This window comes from Cynocephalus volans, chromosome 2 (genome assembly GCF_027409185.1).
Source record: "Cynocephalus volans isolate mCynVol1 chromosome 2, mCynVol1.pri, whole genome shotgun sequence".
Lineage (NCBI taxonomy): Eukaryota > Metazoa > Chordata > Mammalia > Dermoptera > Cynocephalidae > Cynocephalus > Cynocephalus volans.
Window position 1 is genome coordinate 33,530,517 of NC_084461.1, and position 23,945 is coordinate 33,554,461.

Below are 23,945 nucleotides of genomic sequence, written 5' to 3' on the forward strand. Positions count from 1 at the left end.
TAAACCGTTTATAAGTCTGGATAAAGATTATGACAGTTTCTTGTACTAATCATGTAACTTTTTTTTTTTGAAATTATATCAAAATTAAAAGTTACCACTTCAGCCTAAAAAATGTTAAAACATTTAAAACCTTCAGAAAAAGACTTTGCCTATAAATTACTCAGCAAAGTTTCTAAATCAGCTAATCTGAACTTTTAATTTTGTTTAGTAATAAAAGTCTGTAATGCAGATGAACTAGAAACTATATAGAACACAGACTATAATTACTTTTTTGAATTTTTTATTTTGAAATAATTGTAATTTCATAGGAAGTTGGGAAAAAAATGTACAGGGGGATTGAGTACACCCTTTTTACACAGCCTTTGCCAATAGGAATATTTTACATAACTATACTACAGTTACAAAACCCGACAGTTGACATTGATACAATTCAAGAACTTGTTCAGATTTAACCAGCTGTGTATGCACTGTTCGTGTGTGGTTGTGTATGTGTGTGGGGTCTATACAGTTTTATTGTGCGTGTAGTTACATGTAACTACCACTACACACAACATACAAAGGTACACCATCACTGCAAGCACCACTCCCTTGTGCTGGTTCTTCATAGTTACATACCTGCACTCCCAGTCTTTAACCCCTGGCAACCACTAATCTAATCTGTTCTCCGTCTCTGTGATGTCATCATTTCAAGAATGTTACATAAATGGATTCATACAGTATGTACCCTTTTGATGTTAGCATTTTCCCACTAGATCATCCAAGTTGTAGTATGTATCAGTAGTTTGTTCCTTTTTATTGTTGAGTATCATCCCATGGTATGGATCTACAACAGTTTGTTTAACCACTTATGCATTGAAAGACATTTGGTTTGTTTTTAGTTATTGGCTATTACACATCGTCACAGTTCGTTTTGTGCTGCTGTAACAGAATACCTGAGAGTGGGTAATTTATAAAAAACAGATTTATTTCTCACAGTTCTGGGGGCTGGGAAGTCCAAGGTTGAGGAGCCCATATCTAGCGAGGGCTTTTTTCCTGCATCATCCCATGGTGGAAAGTGGAAGGACAAGAGAGCTGCATGGGGAAGGGGCTTGAAGGAGAGGGGGCAAGCAGGGAGGAAGGAAGAAAGCCTAACGCAAGAACCCCCTACCACAGTAATTAACCCACTTCCGTGATAAAGGCATTAATCCATTCATGAGGGCAGAACCGTCATAATCCAATCAACTCTTAAAGATCCTGCCTCTTAACATTGTTGCACTGGGGATTAAGTTTCCAACATATAAATTTGGGGGCACACCTTCACACCATAGCACAAATAAAGCTGCTATGAACATTCGTGTGCTGGTTTTTGCGTGAACATAAGTTTTCATTTCATAAATACCGAAGAGTGTACAATTGCCTTTTTACTGAGCATTTAGGTTTGTCCTTTAAAGTTTATTCTGAGGCAGTTATTTTCAAACTTTATTTAGGAAAAACCATTGTTCATTCCAGGGCCTTAAAGCTATGTCTAATTCTGTAAAAACAGTTACTGTAATTCAAGTTAATATTTTTAAGGCAATATATATATATATACATACACACACAGAACTTTATGTGAAAAGGGAGAAATAGGTTCAAAACTAAGCAACTGTGCCATGCTCAGTAACTAAGATATGTATGTAAATAACCAGTAGATTAGTTTTTTTTTGTAAGTGGTATGAATCAAAATAAATAAAATTGAAAGCCCCTTGACTTGGCCAATCAGGCCAGGTATGAACTAACTTGTATGAACCTTTTCTCTCTAATCTTGGGTCAGTCCATTATTATGTACCACCACATAATTTTTCCTTTGTGCTAATTAATTAAGGCTCTGTACTTCTGGGATTTGAACATGCTAATCAACTTCCCACCTCATTTCTTCTTCCCCTTTTGCCTATCTAACGCTTATTCATGAGATTTCCTTAATGAGGATCCCCCAAACATAAATTTAGTTACCTTCTTGTCTTCTCTCAGAACGCCCTTTTCTTTTCATTAAAATGGAGGTAGGGCTCTGGAATGTTGAGGGCAGAGATTCTGGAATCAGACTTTGGACAAGTTACTTAACCTTTATGTGCCTCAGTTATTATTATCTTAAAGATAAGAGTAAATGTAGTATGTATTTCATATGATGAGGATTAAATGAATTAAAATATATAAATCTTTTAGGACAATTTCAGGCATACATTAAGCACTATGTAGGTATCTTCCATTATTGTTACAGAATTTATAATAATATGTAATGGTCACATGATGATTATTCAATATATCATTGCTACTGAACTCTAAACTCCATGAAGATATTAACAATGTCTGTTTTGTTTACCGCTGTATACTCAACAACCACTGTCTGCCAGTCCTTGTTCTAGGTATTAGGTACTAAGTGCATGATGGTGAATGCATAGCGATTTATTTATTTTAAAATCAGGAAATCAGATCAGCAAAAAGAAAGAAATTAGTCACTTATAAGTTTTATCATCTGGGCCGAGCCCGTGGCGCACTTGGTAGAGTGCTGCGCTGGCAGCGCGGCGACGCTCCCGCCGCGGGTTCGGATCCTATATAGGACTGACCGGTGCACTCACTGGGTGAGTGCCAGTCACGAAAAAACGACAAAAAAAAAAAAATAAATAAGTTTTATCATCCAGGGATAAGAATACTTCATATTGTCAGGTACTGGTAAAGAGAAGTTAAACTATTTCTCAGGTTCTGGCAATTCAATATTCTGATTGAAATTGAAACTGGTTTTGGGGTTTTTTTTTTTTTTTTTTTTCCTTTCTAAGTCCAGTTTGCTTTTGTAGCTATATATAAAAGTTAATTGTGTTAAAACTTAATTTGAGAAACCTATCTTTCTACATCCCTCTTTTCTGTTCCTTCCTATTTAACTCAGATTTTTAAAACAGCAATAAAAGTCCCCTGTAACATGAGATAAACTTTCTCTTATTTCTTTTAGGTACTTTTAAATTCAATCAGCTATAACGTGTTCTGAACACAGGAAATCACTATTTAGTTAATACCCCAAGACGTTTTAAACCAAGAAACAAAATGAATAAAACAGCAGCAAAAACTCTGTTTTGAGATTTTAAGGTTTAATTAAAGAGTTTTCAAGTACTTCTGATGCTTGGAATCATTACCTTGGAGATTATACCATAACACAATGTTATTTGATTCTGTATTTCCATTAGCCTTCCACCTCAGATGTATTATTACATTTTCATTTAATAATCTGTTTCATAGAAAGTTTACTTAAAATTCATTTTTACTAATGAAAAATCAATAGTGACAGAATGTAAAGAACTAAAATTTTTTTCGTTTTATATACAGAACGGATATGTATGGTATTTGATATTATCGAAGCCTGTATGTTGTGATTAGTTCATTGAACATGAGTGTCCATCCATTCTTCATCCACCACTCGGTTATTATCATTATTACTTTTACAAGTTTTTTTTGGAGTTTGGTAATATTTATATATATTAAAACACAGAAATCTTAGCTTTACAATTTTAGCAAGTGGGCACACTCATGTAACCAATACTCCATCCTTATATAGAACATTTTTATCATACCAGAAAGTTTCTACATGGCCCTTTGCAACCAGACATACAACCATTGTTGTAATGCCCAACTTTGATTAGTTTTGCCTGTTCTAGAACTTAATATAAATGAAATCATACAATATATGCTTTTCTTGTATTTGGCTTTTTTCACTCAGCATGTCTGTAAGATTCATCCATATTGTCACGAGTACTCCCATTCTTTTTATTACTAGTGTATTCCCTTACGTATGTGTACCATAAAGTCCAGTCTCTTGTTGATGGATATTTAAATTGATTGTAATTTGAGGCTGTATGAGCAAAGCTGTTATGAACATTTCTATATAAGTCTTTGTATGGACACATGTTTTACTTTCTCTTGGATAAACACCAATGTAGTAGAAGGGAAGAAATATTAAAAGCAGAAATCAGTGAAATAGAAAACAAGCATACAACAGAGAAAATTAACAAACAAATTGGTTCTTTTAAAAGCTTAATAAACCCATAGCAAGACTAATCAAAAACAAGAGAAAATGCAGATTACCAGTATCAGAAATGAAAGAGCATGTGCTATATAACATACAAAAGAAGAAAATATTATGAATAGTTGTACTTAAACTCTTTTAAAAAATAGAGGAAGAAGGAACAATTCCTACCTGAATCTTATGAGACTGGCACAACACTGATTTCAAAATCCTGCAAAACTATCACAAGAAAAGGACATTATAGTCAATATCCTTCATGGATATGGATGCAAAAAGTTTTTAAATATTAGCAAATTGAATTCAGCAATATATAATACATTATGACCAAGTAGAGTTTATTCAAGGAATGCAAGGTTGGTTTACCATTAAGAAATCAATTAATGTGGTTCACTACAGTAACAGAAATAACAGAGAAAAAGCATATGATCATTGCAGTAAATAAAAGAAGGATTTCACAGAAATCAACATCAATTCATGATAAAAGCTTTCAGTGAAATAGAAACGTCCTTAATCTGATAAAGGGTATCTTTTAAAAGCCTACAACCAAATCATACTTAATGGTAAAACACTGAATGCTTTTCCCCTAGGAACAAGAACTGAGGAAAAGATGTTTGCTCTCCAACTATCAGTCAGAAGTGTACTGGAATATTAAAATTTGTGCAGTGCCACTAAAGCAGTGCATGGAGGGAATTTATAGCACTAAATGGCCATATTTAAAAGAAGGTGCTCAAATCAGTGACATCAGTTTTCTACATAAGAAACTAGAGAAAGCACAGCAAATTTTTCCCAAAATAAGTAGAAGAAAGGAAATTAAAAAGATCAAACCAGAAATCAGTGAAATAGAAAGCAGGAAAACAGTAAAGTGAAGGAAGCCAAGAGCTGATTCTTTGAGAAACCAGACTGTTAAGGAAACACAAAGGCTCAAATTACCAGTATCACAAATGAGAGGGGTGACAGCACTACAGATATTTAAAAGACAGTAAGGAAATACTATACTTTATGCTTATAAATTTGACAACTTTGATGAAATGGAAAAATTTCTTGAAGGATACAAACTAAAAACATTTAATAAGTACAAATAGGTAGCTTGAATAGCCCTATATCTATAAAAGTATTGAATTGTAGTTCCAAACTTTCCCACAAAGAAAACTCAGGGCCCAGATGGCTTCATTGGTAAATTCTCCAGACATTTAAAGAAGAAATAATACCAATACTAGACAAATTTGTCCAAAAAATTGAATAGGAGGGAATACTTCCCAATTCATTTTATGAGACCAATACCATCCTCTTACCAAAACCAAAGACATTAGAGGAAAAGAACAAGTGAGGGACAAATATCTCTCATGAATATAGACTCAAACATTTTAAACAAAATATTAGCTTATTGAGTCCAACAACATATAAAAAAAGATAACACATTATTGTTGAGTGGGATTTATTCCTTGAAGTTTGTATACCCATCATAATCCCAGCAATTATGTAGAAATTGACAAGATGATTTTAAAATCTGTATGTAACTATAAAAAACCTAGAACCAGAATGATTTGGGAGCAGGAGGGAAGGGGAGAACAAATTTGGACTAACAGTACCAAATCGCAAGACTCGTTACAAAGTGGCAGTAATCAAGGCAGTATGGTATTTGTTATCAAGATAGATCAATATTAATTGGATAGAATAAAGGGTTAAGAAATAAACCCACTTACATAAGGAAACAGCGCAAAGGCAATTGAAAGGCATTGTAAAAACATAGTCTTTTCAACAAATGATGCTGGAATAGTTGGATATCTATTTCCAAAAAGGAAAAAAAAAAAAGTTTGTTTCATACCTCATGCAAAAATTAACTCAAAATGATTGTAGACCTGAATGAAAACATAAAACTTATAGGAGAAAATCTTTGTGAGTTTGAATTAGACAAAAATTTCTTAAACACCACACCAAAAATACAAGCCACAGAAGAGAACTTCTCCTTTTCAAAGATACTGTTAAGGGAATGAAAAGACAAGCAAAAGACTGGGAGAAAATATTTGCATATATCTAATGTAGGACTTTTATCCTTTATCTAGAGCATATAAATAGTACTCTCAAAAGTCAATAGTAAGATTGCCAACCTCTGCTCTAGATCTGCATTTGAACATCAGAGCAGAGATGTCAGTTAGGTAGTTGGAATATATGAGTCTATTGTACAGAGGAGAAGTCAGAGTTAGATATGTAAATTTGGGAGTCATCAGCATACAGGAGCTATTTTAAAATCGTGAGAATGAATGAAATCAAGGGAGTGAGGACAGGAAGATGAAAAGGAACCAGAAGAGGATTCAGGAGTGACCAGTGTAGTCAGAGGGAAAACTAGGAGAACATGTTGCTCTGGAAAATGAGTAAAGAATTAATCAAGGAAGAGAGAGTGATCAGTTGTGTTGAATGCTTGGTCAAATCATGTGAGGTCTGAGGCATGCCCATTGAATTTAGCAATGTCCCTGCCACTACTGACTGTGACAAGACATTTGGTGCAATGTTAAGAATAAAACGTGGTGTGGGTTCAGGAGAAAGTAGAAGAGTTAGAGATGAATATAGACAACTGAAGGAACTTTGCTGTGAAAGGGAAGAGAAAAATTAAACAGTTGTTGGCGGGGGACTTAGGGGTCAAGATAAGGACTTTTTTGCTTTGTTTTTGTTGAGAGTAGGGGAAGTTATCAACATATAAATATCTTACACTGATTGGAATGGTTCAGTAAGAGGAAAATATACAGGAAAGAGAAGGGAGTTGCTGGAATATCTTTGAGAGCACATTAGAGATCAGTATACATATTTTGCATAAGTGATTCATGATCTTTTGCATATCTTCTGTGTGTACCCTTTCTGAATTGTTCTTTCAGGTGCTTTAATTAAGGACCTTGCCGGTTAAATTGGAAGAATTTTCTGAAGCATCTGAAGCATATTCCATTTGTTCTCATACTAAGTTGACTTGAAGAATTAATTGCTCATGGGAACTCTGTCACATATGAGGATCAAAAAATCAGAATACCCAGTTTCTTGAAAAGATTCTTAGGGCAACCAAATTCCAAATGGCTAACAGAACTGATGTGGCTGATAAGACTATTACACAGTTTTATAATTTAATATTAATGTAGAATTCTTGGTGTACCCAAGATTTTCATATATTTTATATACATCCAAAAAAAGTTTCCATGTGTGTATATTTAAACAAAAAATGGCACACTTTAGGATCTGTTGCTTTATAATGGTGTTAAATAATTAATTCAGGAGAATTTGGCCAACCTTTGATGTACTAGTAAAAAAAAAATCTAATTTTTAAATTTTCCCACCTATTTACAGTAGTGAAAGCGTGCCCTCTTGTGGACTATTCAGTAATTTTCACATAAAAGCCTTTTATATTTCAGACTAATTATGTATCATCAAATACGTTTTGGTTAAAAGTTGAGACCTAGATCTTAATGTTATAGTTCTTTAAAACCTAAACCTCATTTAGAAAGAAATAAAATAGTCATTGTTTGATTTTCCATATCTGATACCATTGTATAGGAAATAGGCTCATAGTATAAAGACATAGTCTCAACCTTTTACGGAACATGGAGACAAGATATTTCTTTTACGGTGTAAAAGAAGATGAGAAATAAAATTTATTTTGGTGGGGGGGTAGGCTAGGAACCCAAATAACTTATAGCAGCACTTGGAAATTTCCTCCATGGCGTCTGTGTAAAAAAAAAAAAAAAGTTAAATAATCAAATTTCAGGGCTCAGGGCTATTTTCTCCTGATATAGTTTGTATTTTTGCATATCTTGGTATGATTAGACTTTATATAATTGCTCTGCAGGCCTCTACAGATAAATTTGTCTGTATAATCAGTTGGGACTACTTAAAGTAATGTGAAGTTTTGCTATAGTCAATTCATATAAAATGCATGTCAAATTAATTGATAATAATAGGAAGAAAACTGATTATAAAAATGTGTGAGTAAAGTTTCATATAAAAAAAAGTTTCTCAGCAAAAATACGCATACTCTGTAAATTGCTTTTTTTTTTTTTTTTTTTTGTCTTTTTCGTGACCGGTTCTCAGCCAGTGAGCACACCGGCCATTCCTATATAGGATCCGAACCTGCGGCTGGAGTGTCGCTGCGCTCCCAGCGCCGCACTCTCCCAAGTGCGCCATGGGGTCGGCCCTGTAAATTGCTTTTGAGAAACCCTAAATCTCAGCTTGATTTACTTATTAATAACTTTTCTTCTTCTGCATAATAGTACTCAGTAATGTAAACATATTCTTCTATTACATATTATATGTAGTATGATATAGCTACAATGTTGGGATACAAACATTATTGGTATCCATCATAGTGGCTGCAGGGAATTCAGGGTTTCAAAAGTGAAGCAGATGTCCCATAATGGAGGTAATTTGGAACTGTAGAAAAGCAGAAATGTTTTAAAGGAAGTGAGAATTTTCACAGTGCACCTGATTGGGAACTGTTTATTTTTGAGGTAGGATTTGAGGAAGATCCTTTCAGAGGCATCTTAAACATAATGTCAAAAATGTGCCAATCAAACAGGCAGGGAAAAGAAATCTCTGAAGGTAGCTTGACTAAAGTGAAAGGATTGTACTGGAGAGGTACCACTCTCTAGGGAGTCACCGTGACCTATTTAAAATAGTAAATAGTACAGCATAGATTTCTTTATTTACTTAACCTATGTAAATATTTAGGACTTATATCTCACCTATTTCCCAAAAACATTTAAGGCAATTTATAATACTAAATATAATGTAAACTGGGACAATAAAAATATGCTAATTTTAAGCCCCCCCTCAAATTAACATTACCCAGGAAGAAAGGTGTTAATTAACTAAATATTCCACATATGTGAAATTTTGTTTTATTCAAAATACAATTACTCAAGATAATGACATATTACAAAGAATACTGAACTAGAAATCCAAGTATTGTATTCTAGTTTTGACTAAGTCAATTTTACTAGCTCTGAGACCTTAAACAAATACTTAGCTTCAAAGAACTTTTATTGTTTTCTGTAGCTTTTATTGGTTTATCTTTTTGTCATAGCAGTGTAGAGATTTCTCTGCTTTATGTCTTTCAGATATATGTAAAAATATAAAATTTGTTTAGAAACACCTTAGTTCATATCCCAACTCTGCTATATGCTATCTGTTTAGCAACAGACAAAGTATTTAGGCTCTGAGACCTAGCTTTTGCATCTGGTCTGAAATAGAGATCATCTTCAGAACTCTCTGACATTGGTATGATTAAGGAAGGGTATATGAGAAGTGCTAAAAAAAAAAATTTCCCCTTCAGTGTTACTTATCTCTGCCCTATCTCATCTATTGTTATAATTTAACTGTTATCATCCCTCCATGGATCACTTCCATTACTAAAGCTGTAGTTGTGACCACTTTTGTCATATACTGAATTTCCAACTTCCTAGTTTAGTCATTGCCAACTGGATGTTACATTGGACATAGGCATTTTACTCTGAACAAGTTCAAAATAAGACCATCGTTATATGTCAATACAGGTCGAGTATCCCTTATCCAAAATGCTTGGGACCAGAAGTGTTTCAAATTTCAGAATTTTTTTTTTTTAAAGGTGATCGGTAAGGGGATCTTAATCCTTGACTTGGTGTTGTCAGCACCATGCTCTCCCAGGTGAGCTAACCAGCCATCCCTATATAGGGATCCGAACCCGTGGCCTTGGTAAACACCACCACACTCAGATTTTTTTTTTTTTTTTGATTTTGTAATATTTGCAGGATACCTATTAGTTGAGTGTCCCTAATCCAAAAAATCTGAAATGCTCCAATGAGCATTTTCTCCGAGCATCATGTTGGTGGCTCAAAAAGTTTTGGATTTTGGAGCATCTGGATTTTTGGATTAGGGATGTTCAACCCATACTGTAATATTCTCCTAACAGAACTTTTTGACTTTATTCTCTACCACCCCATCTTCTTTATTGCCATTACATTAGTCTTAACTGAAAACTTAAGTTTAGTTATATTAAGGATATGGAAAAAAATATCAACGTTATATAATGAGCTCCCTCCCAGGCTCCAATTCACCTTTCTGGGCTTCTGCTCTGGCCAAAATGTTTATGAATACACCCTGCATATTCTATTAGTCTTTAGTATGTAGCACAGTGCTTTCATATAATAGATGCTTCACATAGGTTTCCTAGTTAATTATTTAAATATTCCAGAGAAATCTATGTACATGTAGCTGCAACTATTAAAAGACTTCATTAATGTTTTCTCATTTTCATTTATAATTTTTATAACGGTTTTTCTGAGTCAGAAAGTAATAGCCTAAGAGTAAAAAAAGTCTAAGCAGTATGGATATAAATGCCGCAAAAATGGGAATTCCCCCAAATCTCAGAATACATCCCACCCCTAATTAGAGATTTAGTAATATATTTTCAAAGACTTTTTTTCATGCCTAGACTATCATTTGTATAAAAATGTATTTTAAACAAAAATGGGCTTATACTGTGCACATTCTTATATTCACTTAGTGAGATATCTTTGGTATCTTTTCATGAATTTGAAGAATATTTGCCATTATGTTTTGTCTTAAATAAATTTGATGCAGATTTGTGGAGAGATTAAAATATGGAGTAGTCATGGTAAAATTGGTTTAGGTTTTAATTCAATGATTCTTTCCCTTTTCTTCCTCTGTAATATGTACCCCCTTTATAACATTCTCATGGCCAAATTCACATTTTGAAAGGCAGGATGTTTCCATATTGTTAACCACTGTAGTTAGCTTGTCTAGCATAGTGTCTTACACAGTGACTTAAAATAAATATTATTTGATGCATCGGAGCTAAATACTAATAGTGTATTGTATTGGGTACCACATATAACTCAAGGAGTACTTACATGGGGTTGGACAAACTATTAATCTAATGTAGTATAGCATTTTAAAACTTTTAACTATTAAGCATATTAACTAGTAAAAGGAAAATGCTTTATGTTAAAAGATGAAGCAGATTTTTTTCTGGAGAACAACACAAACTGGAGTTTAAAGGAATTTCAGTTATTAAATTACTAAAAGAGAGTGAATAGTTGCTATATATCAAATTCGATATCTTACATTATATTTAGCTCATCATTGGTGTATTAGAAAATGGAGGAAACAAGAGGTTTGTGCTTGGTAAGATTTATTTATTAAAATATCATTGTGCCGATTTTGAGAAGAAACGTTAAGAACTTAACATAAAAAGTACCATGGTGTTTACTTACTCACTGTAATCTTTTATCCAAAACTGATTTTCTTCAAAGTGAATTTTGCTTACCACTTTATAGTTCACATCATGAAGAAAGTAAGAGTGCTTGAGGTGCTAAATAAGTGTGAACCACGTATTAAATGTGGTTACAGTATAAAGAGTCTGATTCCATAAAGCCATGGTCACCTTACTCTATAGTCACATGGTATAGTTTACTGAATAATATTTATTTAAACTTATCGTTTCAATAAACCTGTAATATAGTAGAAAAAGATTGAGGCAGATCTATATATGTGAAAGATTTCTGAGATAACATACATGATAAAGCAAGATGCAGAAAAGTGTATAATAAATAGCAGCTCATGTTTGTTAATAGTCACTACATGTCCAGCACAGTCCTAAGTACTTTATATGTATTGACTCATTTTATCCTCACAATAAAGTTAGAAATAATACTTACCTGCCTCCTCTTTCATAGATGAGGAAACTGAGGGTCAGAGAGAGAAAGTAATCTGCCCAAGGTTACATAGTAAGTGGAAGAGCCTGAATTCAAACCCAGGCGGCCTGATCTCTTTCTTCCTTGCCTGTATATTGTGACTATATTGGTTGTACAAAATGATTTGATTTTTTTTTTTGGCAGCTGGCTATAAGGGGATCCAAACCTTTGACCTTGGTGTTATAATACAACATGATTTTTAATTGGTGCATGGTAGTAACATTATTTGTTATACCAATAATATTTAACTAATAATACTGTTATACATTTTAGTTATTATGTAAAATGTCCATGTACCAGACAGCCTGAGTTTGATTCCTGCTGTATGGCCTTAGACAAATTACTTATTTGTCAGATTCCTCATCAAACTGGAATATTAGCACCTTACTGTCATATAAGGATTAAATGAAAGTACATTAAATTGTTTATAACCATTTTTATTGCATAGTAGGTACTCAAAAAACATTAATTATCATTTCTACAGTTTTTCACTACTAAAATGAAGCAAAATGTTGCAGCAATATCTGTGTACATACATTTTTGAGCACGTATATGATTTCCTTAGGATTTATTTCTAAAAGTGAGATTTTTGCACAAGATTATACACAGTTTTTAGGCTTTGGCTGTAGAGTGCAAAGTGGCCTCCAGAAAAGTTTATCAACCATCAGATTATGAGAGTTCCTTTTTTTTCCCAGTCCATCAAATTAGAATATTATAACTTCTACCAGTACAGTTTTGTTTGCGTTTCTTTTGTTTGCATGAGGAAATCATAAATTTTGAAGTGAAATTAAATGAACAATAAACTAAGGTATTTAAAAATCTTTGTAGGTTCTTAGTAGTTCCCTTCAGATTCATTTATAATGGGCTAAATTGAAAATTTGTTGTCATATCTTACCCTGGTTAAGGATTTTTATAATTAAACCTCAAGCCATTTTAGAAATTAGTTCATAAATGATTTTCTTTTTTTGGTGGCTGGCCAGTACAGGGATCCCAACCTTTGACCTTGGTGTTTATAAATGATTTCTTACTCAATATGTTTTGTTTGATTTAGTTCTTAGTATTATGACAGTTAGACTTTTTTCTACTTTTTATTGCCAGTATTTATTTCTGCTACCTTATCATTTAAGTAATTGTAGGTGGGCAGGCTTAAGACTATAACTATGATTTGTAATACTGTGTTGAAATGTATACTTTAATGTCAAATAAAAATCTGTATGGATCTTTCATAAATAGGGATTGTTTATATTGAAAAGACCCCTTTTCCCTAATTAACCTATGTTCCCCCAAATCTGTTTTCCATTTAGCAGTAGCTCTGTTAACTTTCTGGATCACTTACTATGTGCCAGGTAGTATGTCAAGTGATTTACATGTGTTATTTTATTTCATTCTCATCAACACTTATGAGGTGGGCTACTTTGCTCATTCTTCCATTTCTTCAAATCAGCAGCTTTCAAACTGCTTTGCCTGATGACTCACAATTCAAAAGATATTTTACCTTAGACTCACAAAGCAATGTACCCTTAAGTTTCTGTTTCTTCCATCCCAACTTACTAATCGGTCACCATTCACAGATTGTAAACCACTGCCTTAAGTTACCTAAAGCATTCATTAAAATCGTTACCATTTGGTTACTATTTCATTCTGTACATATTATTCCCCAGAGATAATGACTTTCAGCTTCAGTTTCATGAAAAACAACGTACTTTCACAGAGCCAGGCAGACCAAACATTATCCAATCCAGAGCCAGAAATGCCATATCCAGTTAGTTAGGGGTGTGTGTATTCATTTTTTAAATTCTAGGAATGCTGTTTCTTGATGGACTCTGGTCACTTTCCAAAATAGAGTAGCAGCATTTCCACAGCTTACTCATATTCATTCATATCTGTGACTTTGGCTAAAATTTTAAGTTCATTTCTACCAAATTCCTCTGCTGTTCTTAAAAATCTTGGATTCCAGTGAAATTAGCATACAGTTCAGCAATGAGGTATAAATATATTTGTTAGTAATCATCTACTCAATGTACGGTTAAAGCACTTTAAATCAAGTAAGTGTTGTTGCTTACCTCCCCTTTCCCTTTTACTCCCAGTTTTGAGTTGGCATCAGAGTATTCACATGCACAATCTTTTGGTTACATTTATTAATCTTCTAGTTTATATATGGTAACTAAATACATAAGTCATTTTTAGGCTAAAAGCCCTAGCCTAGGGTTGGATCCGCTTTACATGTTACTCACCTGAGAAATAGTGAAATAGAATAGAGTTAGGTAGCCCACAGTAGAAACCTCTAGCATATTATTCTTTATAGTTTCCTGTTCTCTGAGTTAAATAATTAAACACAATCTCTTGTTATTTAACTGGCTTGAATATGGCAATTTACATGTACAATGATAAGTTGTATATAAATAACAAGGTATTCTTGTGATGTTCTATAAATAATTTGCATTCAATAATAATTTCCATTAATTACCAAGCAGAAGTTGGAACTTTCTTATTAGCATAAACTTACAAAAAATTCAGTGTTTTGCTGACCTCTATTAAAAGGTTTTAAATTGCACCCAATTTTTTAACTGCTTGATGAGACTGCTAAATATGTAGTGTTGCATTAAGTGCCTTTAGTGATTATTAAAGAATCAAATTAATAATTTCAAAGAGTAAAGTCCACAGTGTAGCAAAAGGACACATAGGGTAGCCAGGAGTAATTGTATCTTTCCCATACTTTTTCCTGTGCCATTTCCTTTAAATGGGCTTCTACTAGCAAATTTTATGTCAGTCATTCATCAAAGGAAAAGTAATGTTTTTTTCCCTTAGCTGACTATTATACATATAAAAGTCATTAAACTGTAAAGAAAAAAGAGGAAGTGATTACCAAAAAGACAGGATAAGCATTGCCTCTAAAAGGAACTGGAATGCTAGCCTTCTGGATGGTGGTTCTGTGGATGCTTACTTTATAACTCTGTTAAACTTTACATATATGCATTAGTTGAACTTTCAAAAAGGGAGAACAAAACTGAGTCTATCAGAGGTAGAAAAGGGAGAGGACAAAGTGTGGGGGGGGCTGGCCAGAAACTGGTAAAGTGCCACAAAAAATGATTATATCATGTAATGTTGAATATACTAATTATCCTGATGTGAGCAACACATATTGTACACAGGTATTGATATTCAATGCTGTACCCCACAGATATGTACACTCAATTATATTTCAATAAAATATATACATATATATAAAATAAACTTTACATATATGTAAAATGTTTGGAGAAAAAGAAAATTCTTAATTTTAACTACCTTTGTGCTACTTTTTAGAAAAAAATACTTATTTGCAAAATTGCATTAAGACATATGAGTAAGGGGAGTTATTAGTATTATATCATTTGACTGTTTTGAAGTTTACAACTCAAAAACCTAGAGGTTTTCTTAAAGCTAACTGACTAGCAAATGTAACCTCAAAAAGAGAAACATTTATACTTTTTAAACTGGAAACTACAATTCAGTTTTCTATTTTAGCACTCTATCTTAGTTGATATAGAGTAGACTTCTATTGCTTAGTTTATAAAGTAATTTAATAAAAGCATATCTTTGATTAATGTATACACTTTAAAATGCTGTATTATCTACTTACAAAAAAAAGACTTATGTGAGTACTGTTAAAGGAAAGATAAGTGTTCCATGAGCTGCTGGTAACACCAAGGTCATCTCCATACCGGCCAGCTGCCAAAAAAAAGGAAAAAAAAAATGTTCCAGAAGCCATATGTTGAAACTAAGATGAGAAAAATTGGGGGACATCAAACAGAATAACAGACAAGGTGTTCGGCAATTTTACAGAGTTATTCATATATATATAGAGAGAGAGTATTACATCATGATAAATATGGAATATTTTAAGCCAGTTAAGTCATTTGTATGGGAACATTTAAAAAATGTTAACACACGCTTTTCTGTGTCCTTTTTGTGTGGTTGCATACTGATTATGTGGTTGATTATTATCAGAAGCATACAGTGATAGTTGGAAAGACAGGTACATAAACATTAAGTAATCGTGCAAGAATGAAACAAAACAAGTTTCAAAAGATGTCACAGAGGAGTATATAATCATTTGTCAAAAGGATGTTGGGCAATAAATGTCATAAGTTCAGAGTAGATTATGGTAGATGGCTTTGGGTGAATTTGAAGTTTCATGTAGTAGTGGGACCTTGCCCTGGATCTTGAAGAATTATATGAATTGGACTAAAGTAGGGATGGGTCCTCTAGGTAGGGAGAATGTTTTCAGGAAGTACATGAGGATGGGAATGCACAAGATGGATTCCAGAGAATCTGATTAGATCAGCTTAATTGAAGAGGAAAGTTTATGTAGGAGAGTGATAAGAGACATAGCTAGAAAGGCAGGTTGAAGCTAGATTGTGAAGTTAAATTTTTCATGTGTTTATAATGTGGAAATGAATTATAGTGCTTGTCAAGATTGGTTGAGTACTCCTGGTCAGCAATCCAGCCTAGTGGTTAAGAAACAAACTTTGGAGCCAGATTGCTTGGGTTCTAATGCTTGCTCCATTGGTTACTTTAAACTCCCTGTATGTTAATTTCCTCATCAGTCAAATGCAGAAAATAATAGAACTCACCTTCCTGAGTTGTTGTGAGGACTAAATGAGTTAGTGTGTAAAGCACTTTGCCCTGCTTAACATGTGATAAGTGGTATATGAATGATGACTGTTATTGCTACGTAGGTTGGACAAACACAGAAAAATTTTTATAGTAATTATGCATTTCCCTAACAGTAATATGTTTGAGGTATTTCTACAAAAAACAATGTCTTTTTTGTGTATTGCAGTGTTTGGGAAATGGGAAGTAATGACAGCTGGCACCTGAACTAAGTACTTTCATAGGCAACACCATTCCAGAACTTCAGGATGAATGGGGATATGCCCCATGTCCCCATCACTACTCTTGCGGGGATTGCTAGTCTCACAGACCGTAAGTTTGGTTAATTTAAGCCCTAATTTAAGTTCTGCTGTGTTTTAACAGAGATTTTTCGAGAGATTATTACAAAAATTATCTGTAATGTCATAAATAAGATTTTAGCTGTTGAATGACAAACATCATTATTTCCTTTGATTTATTGGTGTACATGTGAAAGTAATAAAATTTGTGTTATCAGCTAATTATAGTTAAGGCCTTAATTTCTGTTTCCTCTTAGGGACCCATTAAGAAATGATAGTATGTGTTTGATAAAAGGTCTTAACATGATAAAGGTATAAATGCAAAAGTAAAGACCAAAGAAGATGACACAAAACATTAAGAAGAATCAAAACTGAAGAAGCATTGGTTTGCATATAGGAACTAATAAAGACTTTTACAAAAGCATTTATAGAAATGGTCACTAAAACTGCCCTTCAAAGAAGAAAATTTGACAGTTCAACTTATCCAATTTCTTACCAGTATTTGTTTTGGTTGGCATTTGTCATAAACATCAGTGGTCTGTTTTAATCTGAACACTTAAGAGGTTTAAAGAACATTGTTAATCTTTTGAGATTTATTTAACATAACAGTTTTTTAAGGACTTATTCTTTTGGTAGGCAGTTCTAACTATAATACTTAAGTCCTTGAGTTTTAATGCAAAAAGCTGCCCACAATGTTAGTCCCTATGTCATCTTAACTGAATAAATAAAGGGAAAAAAAGATGAGAGGGAAGCGTACAAAGTGAGGAGATGGTATACTTTGTATGGTATTGTGCAAGATTTGGGGCTTCATAAGAAAGGAACTGTGAGAAGGTAACTTCAAGAAATGTTTTTATCTGTCTTCAGTATCTCCCAAATACTATTTTGGGGGGTTGGGTTTTGGTTTTTTAAATTTCCATTTGGTTTTAGTGGGGTAAAATAGATAACAGCCTACAGCTTTGAGCTAGGAAACTAGCATGACTAGTTTATGAGGTCTAAATTAAAAAGAAAGTAGCTAGTTGGATTAGCATTAGCTCAGGTAAGAAACTTTTTGAAACTTGCTTTAGTTTTTATTACTTTTTTTGTAGGCAAGCCATAAACTGTTAACACATAGGGGTGCAAAATCAGATATACTGCCAGAAATTTCTGTTTTTCTCCCTGTCATCTCAGCTGTACCTCATATTTTTAAAGTCTATCTTTCCAATAAGCCCTATTGATTAAATAATTATGTGTTTCCTGTATTTTTGTTAATGAAAAACCTGTTGTTACTGGTTGGCTGAGCAGCATGATAATTTTACTGTGTAGGTGATTAGAAATTAATCCGAAAACAAAGGCACCTGTCATTTTAGTTCACTATCCTTAGTTTAGACAAATGAGCAAATTTCCATTAGGTGAAGAGATGTTAAATGGCTGAATTTAAACTACTGTAAAACATTTATGTTCTTTTATTCACTGTTAAAATAGAATATACACGAGAGAACTATTTAGGAATTTGTAACTTAGACCAGAATTCCCTAGATGATATTCTTCTAGAATCGTATTCTGTGAATGTTCTTCTGCTAAAGTAAGCTTTTTTTTTTTTGGTCTTTTTCGTGACCGGTACTCAGCCAGTGAGCGCACCAGCCATTCCTATATAGGATCCGAACCCACGGCGGGAGCGTCACTCCCGAGTGCGCCACGGGGTCGGCCCAAGCCAAGCTGTTTATTTTTGTGTATACTTTTCCCCCCTCTGGACGACTGGCCGGTATGGGGATCTGAACCCTTGAACTTGGCATTATAACACTGCACTCTAACCAGCTGAGCTATCCAGCCAGTCCTTTGTACGTACTTAAGCCGTTAAAAAAATATATATTACTCACCTGTCTGGTGAAAAGTTAGGTATTGTTATTTGGTTTATATAAATGAGATAAATCTTTTAAGCTAGAATAAATGAAATTTAATGGACTGCTACCTTGGAAGTTACTTAGTTTTTAACCTTACCCATTTGGCTACTCATCTGTTAATAAAAATTTAAGAAATGAAACACAAACATGACTATTAAGGAGCTGAATTTTATTCTTAGAGAGTAGTATAATCTATTTTGATCCAAATGATGTTTTGGAGTATTTGCAGGGTTGATTGTAGTTTTGGAGGGAGAGGAAGAATGCCTTTTAATAATTTGTCAGATTGATAGTCATCCTTCAGTATCCACAGAGAATTGGTTCCAGGATCCCCCAAGGATACCAAAATCTAAAGGTGCTGAGGACCCTTATATAAATTTTTAATCCCAAGATATATATAAGCACCGAGGAGACTTCTTACAGTCACTCAATTTCTAATAATCCGATTTTCCTCCAAATAGTCCTGAACCAGCTGCCTCTTCCGTCTCCTTTACCTGCAACAACTACAAAGAGCCTTCTCTTTAATGCACGAATAGCAGAAGAGGTGAACTGCCTTTTGGCGTGTAGGGATGACAGTTTGGTTTCACAGCTTGTCCATAGCCTCAACCAGGTATCAACAGATCACATGTAAGTACAGTCAATTTTACATCTAAAATAAATGAAAAGTTTTGGTCTTACTGAAAAGAATCAGTATTCCTGGCTTTACTTTTCATTTGAAAAAATTTTAGATACATGATATGTTTTTAAAATATATCAGTATCCAAGTGAGAATATAGCTTTACTGTGATGAGATACTAATGAGATTTAAATAGGCCATAGTTATTTTGAAACAATAGTTCTAACCCATGTGGTTCTATGGACATCTTTTCAACTCTTTTGAAATGATCTTGGGATCCCTCAACTGTGCAGAGATCTAAAGTTGCTCATGAAATTCTCTTTTATCTGGTATTGCTAGAGTAATTAAAAGTCCCAGATACTATGGACTATGCTGCTAGCTTTTTTTGGAATAGGCTTATATGCTTTTCATGAGAAGTATGAGAACTCAAGGGCTAATTCCATGAAAGGCTAACACAGAATTTGAGACTGATTTTTCCTAGAATTTTACTTTACCATCTGAATATAGGTGTGTATTTTCACACAACAGACTTTTTAAAATAAAATTGACTTACATTATGCAGCATATTTACAAGTTTTTTGCACATGAATATATGTTTTTAAATTTATTTTTTACTATAAAAGTATGATGTCTTAACACAAAAATGTGTAAAAACTAAAATCTCTTACCGATATCCTTTCATATTCTACTACACAGTTGTGCTCATGTATCCTTCCATTTTTTAATTTTTTTTAATTTAAAGATTTGTTATTTAGGGGATTTAAAGATTTGTTATTTATCTTTCCAATAAGCCCTATTGATTAAATAATTATGTGTTTCCTGTATTTTTGTTAATGAAAAACCTGTTGTTACTGTTGGCTGAGCAGCATGATAATTTTACTGTGTAGGTGATTAGAAATTAATCCGAAAACAAAGGCACCTGTCATTTTAGTTCACTATCAAAAGTTACACCAAATATTTAAAGAGGTGAGAGAAATAGCACATATACAATTAGAATTTATTTTATGCAGAGCTCCTTTAAGATTGAAGTCAGAAATTTACTGTCTTATCATTAAACACTACGTTTATAGGTTTTTGTTGTTAAATCCAATGAGTAGAACGGTGATGTGGAATGTAAAATTAAAAACACTCCCTATATTTAATTTTCTTAGTGCTTTTTATAGTTATGAGTTAAATTTTCTGCTTACTTTGAAATTTATTGATAATTGCTACTGACTTACTTGTTTGGAGTGTTTTTTCTCCTTGTTGCCTCTATTTGAGGAAACAATATAAGATGAGAAAATTGTATAACCTCTGGGCTTCTCTTAATCAATGTGGCAACAATATTTCATTTGGAGCACATTCTCAGAAAATCATACTCATATATTCCAAGCCCAGATATCAACTTCTTTGCATAATTATCACTTCTGTACTCTTCCATTATTTTGAGTAGTTCAGATTAGACTCTATTTTCTATTTTAAAGCTAATGTGAACAATCTTAAATAAATTTATAATTCCATAAAATAATGTTTTGGGGTTTTTTTCCCCTGTGTAAAATACTTTTTAAATGGGGTGAAAAATTGTTTTAAGAAGAACTACTCTTTGTAATTTTTGATAATTCTATTTCGTCCAGGGATAGCATCTTCGAAAAATCCATGCTGTTGGACATACTCACGTAATTTGTTTTTATACCAGTAGCCTCTTCAATAAATCAATTACTATTTTAAATTTTTTTATTTATTTTTTCGATGCCAGAGAATTGAAAGATAACCTTGGCAGTGATGATCCAGAAGGCGACATACCAGTCTTGTTGCAGGCCGTCTTGGCAAGGAGTCCTAATGTTTTCAGGGAGAAAAGCATGCAGAATAGATATGTACAAAGTGGTGAGATTCTTTATAATTGAATTTTATAGTATATTTTTTATGGATCCCCTATCAGAACTTGTCCTACATGTAATTAAATTTAAGTGTCTACTTTAGCAAGCTAGCCTGTTATTGATGAATTTCATTTTTATACCTTGAATCAAGCCAAGAACAAGAAGGAAACTAAATTAATATCTTGCAGTTTAATATTTAACTAAACTCCTTGAGAATTAAAGCTTTACGTGTATTTTGTATTTCTGAATGTTTGTTTACTCAAAGAATTTTAGAAATTATTTATATTAGAAAATCGTAGAATTGATTCCAAAAAAATATTTCATTAATTAAGTAAAATATTTGGAAATGTTTTGAACAGGCAGCACATGTAAAAATAATTATTTATTAGTTTTAGTACCAATTGTGATTATATTCATGGTTATCTAATAATTAATTTGATGCTTCTGTTGCCTTAGCAACAGAAAAATTGGCTTATAAGTATTATTATTAAAGAAAAATTGATTTATAAGTATTATAGAAATTATAAAAATATTACATCCAACACAGATATAATTTTTGTGTAGTCACAGAGTACCTTTGGATTAAGAGCTTCAGTTCTGAAGCTTACTGAATTTGGCAAGCCCAAGTGCTTGCTTGGCTCTCAATATTAAAGTAATCAGGGAGGTAATAGCTTAGAAAACTCAGAAGGTCTAACTTAGGTGATTGATTAACTATATTCAAGAACATTGCCAGATTCATTCTGGTTTACTTTATTGGCAGTAATCCATGACGTTCTCTATTCTATTTCCTAGTTTTTGATGGTTTGTTTGTTTGTTGTTGTTTAATAGTATTGCATTGCTGATTTTGTATATTTATGTGTGAATTGCTTTTAAAGCAATTGCATAGTAACTATTTTATTTATTTATTTTTTTAGTCTCTGGTCGGTATGGGGATTTTGTGGTTACTGTTCATTCACCAAAATGCTACCATGGGAATGCCTCTGCCCAACTTACTTTCAAAGAGTTGAAGGCAGATATGCAGGGCAGGGCTATGTCTTCACCAGAACTAATAAGCTAGATTACAGCAGTAGCAGGAGACAGATAAGAACAGTGAAAGGAAACTAGAGTTATGAATGCTTTCTGGAAGAATATTGGAATTGAAAGAAAATATGGAGAGATCGTTGATTGAAATATATCAACTAATTAATATAGTAGGAATATAAACTCTAGGGTAATGTGGGTAAATATAATATTGGACAAAGGAAGTCTTCCAAAGCCATTAATACTACATTTTTGTAACTTATATTTTTGAATATTTAATTTGGGTAGTAAATCACTCTAATAAAAACTTTAGAGTATTCACCTTTTAGGCACCTATTTTGTGTCTTATACTACATATACTTATTTTTTAGTCCAAAATGATGTTTGATTTCTGCTTATTCTACTTTGTAAAAACATAAGCATTTAAAAATTAATCGATTAATTTCTTGTTGTCATTTTTTTAAAAGCATTTTCCTGGTGATAATATGACTTTAAAATTTAAAAGATTTTTTTGGTTGCTAAGTATAAGTCACACATAAGGAGAAAATTTAATAATATGTATATCACTTTAATCATAGTTCTTTGGAACTTTGAGCTAATCAGAAAGGACTATTAGAATATCATTTACTCCTTTTAGAAAACCGTTGCTTTCAAACTAGTAATTTCAGCTTGTCTCAGTGATGACTGTTAATTTGGTGGGGGAAGGGGGAGGTTTAACTCCTATCTCATGGAGTGTTGCCCTCCTTGAAAAAATAAATTCTAGCAACAATAATTATAGTACTTAAATTATGAAGATATGGAACAAAATGATTTTGTACTGAATTTGGTTTGTAAAAGAAAGCTCAAAAGTTGAAATTTCGACTACCTAAGTAAGAAAATACACTATCAGTAGTAGACTTTGAGGTGATTTTGAGCCCTAATTTCAATCAACTAGTGACTTTAGAGCTACAGTGCCTTCTGTAATATTACTGGCAAATGAACATGTAACTTCCGATTGAATATTTCTGGGGAAAGGTACTTTTCATATCAACAGCAGGAAATGAAATTTGGGAATCTAATTTGATGCTTGCAGCGCCCCAAGAGAGATTTTTGTCTATGGAAATCATAAGAAAATTCAGGGTTAGTCATAAGTTTTTATCTCTGATTTTCAAATGTAAGTAACTGAATTTTTTGTATGTCCTGTATAACAAAATACCACTTGTGTAACAATTAATGTTACACAAGTCTAGCTTGAAAAGAAATGTAAGAATCTGAAAGCTGTCCTCACATTTTAATTCATTAATTAAATAATCATTTAATCCCTACTATGTGGCAAAGGGTTATTGTAGAAGAAATACATGTTAAATCCTGTTTTGCTTCAAAAGACTTTCAGATGGAAATTACAGGAGCTCAAACTTTGGGCCTATAAATAAAGTGTTTTTTAAAATCTAGGTCTGAACCACAATAAAACAAATAGCTTTGTGAAATTAAGTTCCCAAGCACAGGAGATATATATGATAAAGTAAGTATTCCATGTAATTTAAAAAAAACTGCCCAAGTCCTGTTATAGAAGGAAGTGTATAGTATTTGATAAAAGGTTAGATAAGGTGACTTCTAAAAAATTTTTTCATTTCTGAGGCTAAATGGTAAAACATTAGTTAGCAAGTGAAATTTAAAAATAGTAGTAGTCTCTATTTCTGGTCCTGGATTAAATGGAAATGATAATTTGAAAATGATATTATGGAAAATGCTGTTTTGGAAAAAATTGGTTGTACTTGATTTATGGTTTTATGATGCTTATATTTTGCTCTTCAAAATTAGAACATTGGTGAAAAAAAGTAAATAAAGAACTTTTGAATGTTTCTCAGAGAATGACTGATTTAAGTCATTTAATGGATACTTT

General features: G+C 32.8%; 1 protein-coding gene across 3 annotated transcripts in view; it reads left to right on the top strand.

The window, feature by feature from the left end:
• The window catches only part of NIPBL (NIPBL cohesin loading factor), a 200,928-nt gene that overhangs the window by 76,762 nt on the left and 100,221 nt on the right, over nt 1-23,945 (top strand). For all 3 annotated transcript variants that reach the window (XM_063087985.1, XM_063087986.1, XM_063087987.1), the window contains exons 2-4: nt 16,586-16,728; nt 19,033-19,198; nt 20,923-21,050. In XM_063087985.1, coding sequence (XP_062944055.1) covers nt 16,665-16,728; nt 19,033-19,198; nt 20,923-21,050 — 358 coding nt within the window. In that variant the 5' untranslated portion in view covers nt 16,586-16,664. The remainder of the gene's footprint in view (nt 1-16,585; nt 16,729-19,032; nt 19,199-20,922; nt 21,051-23,945) is intronic.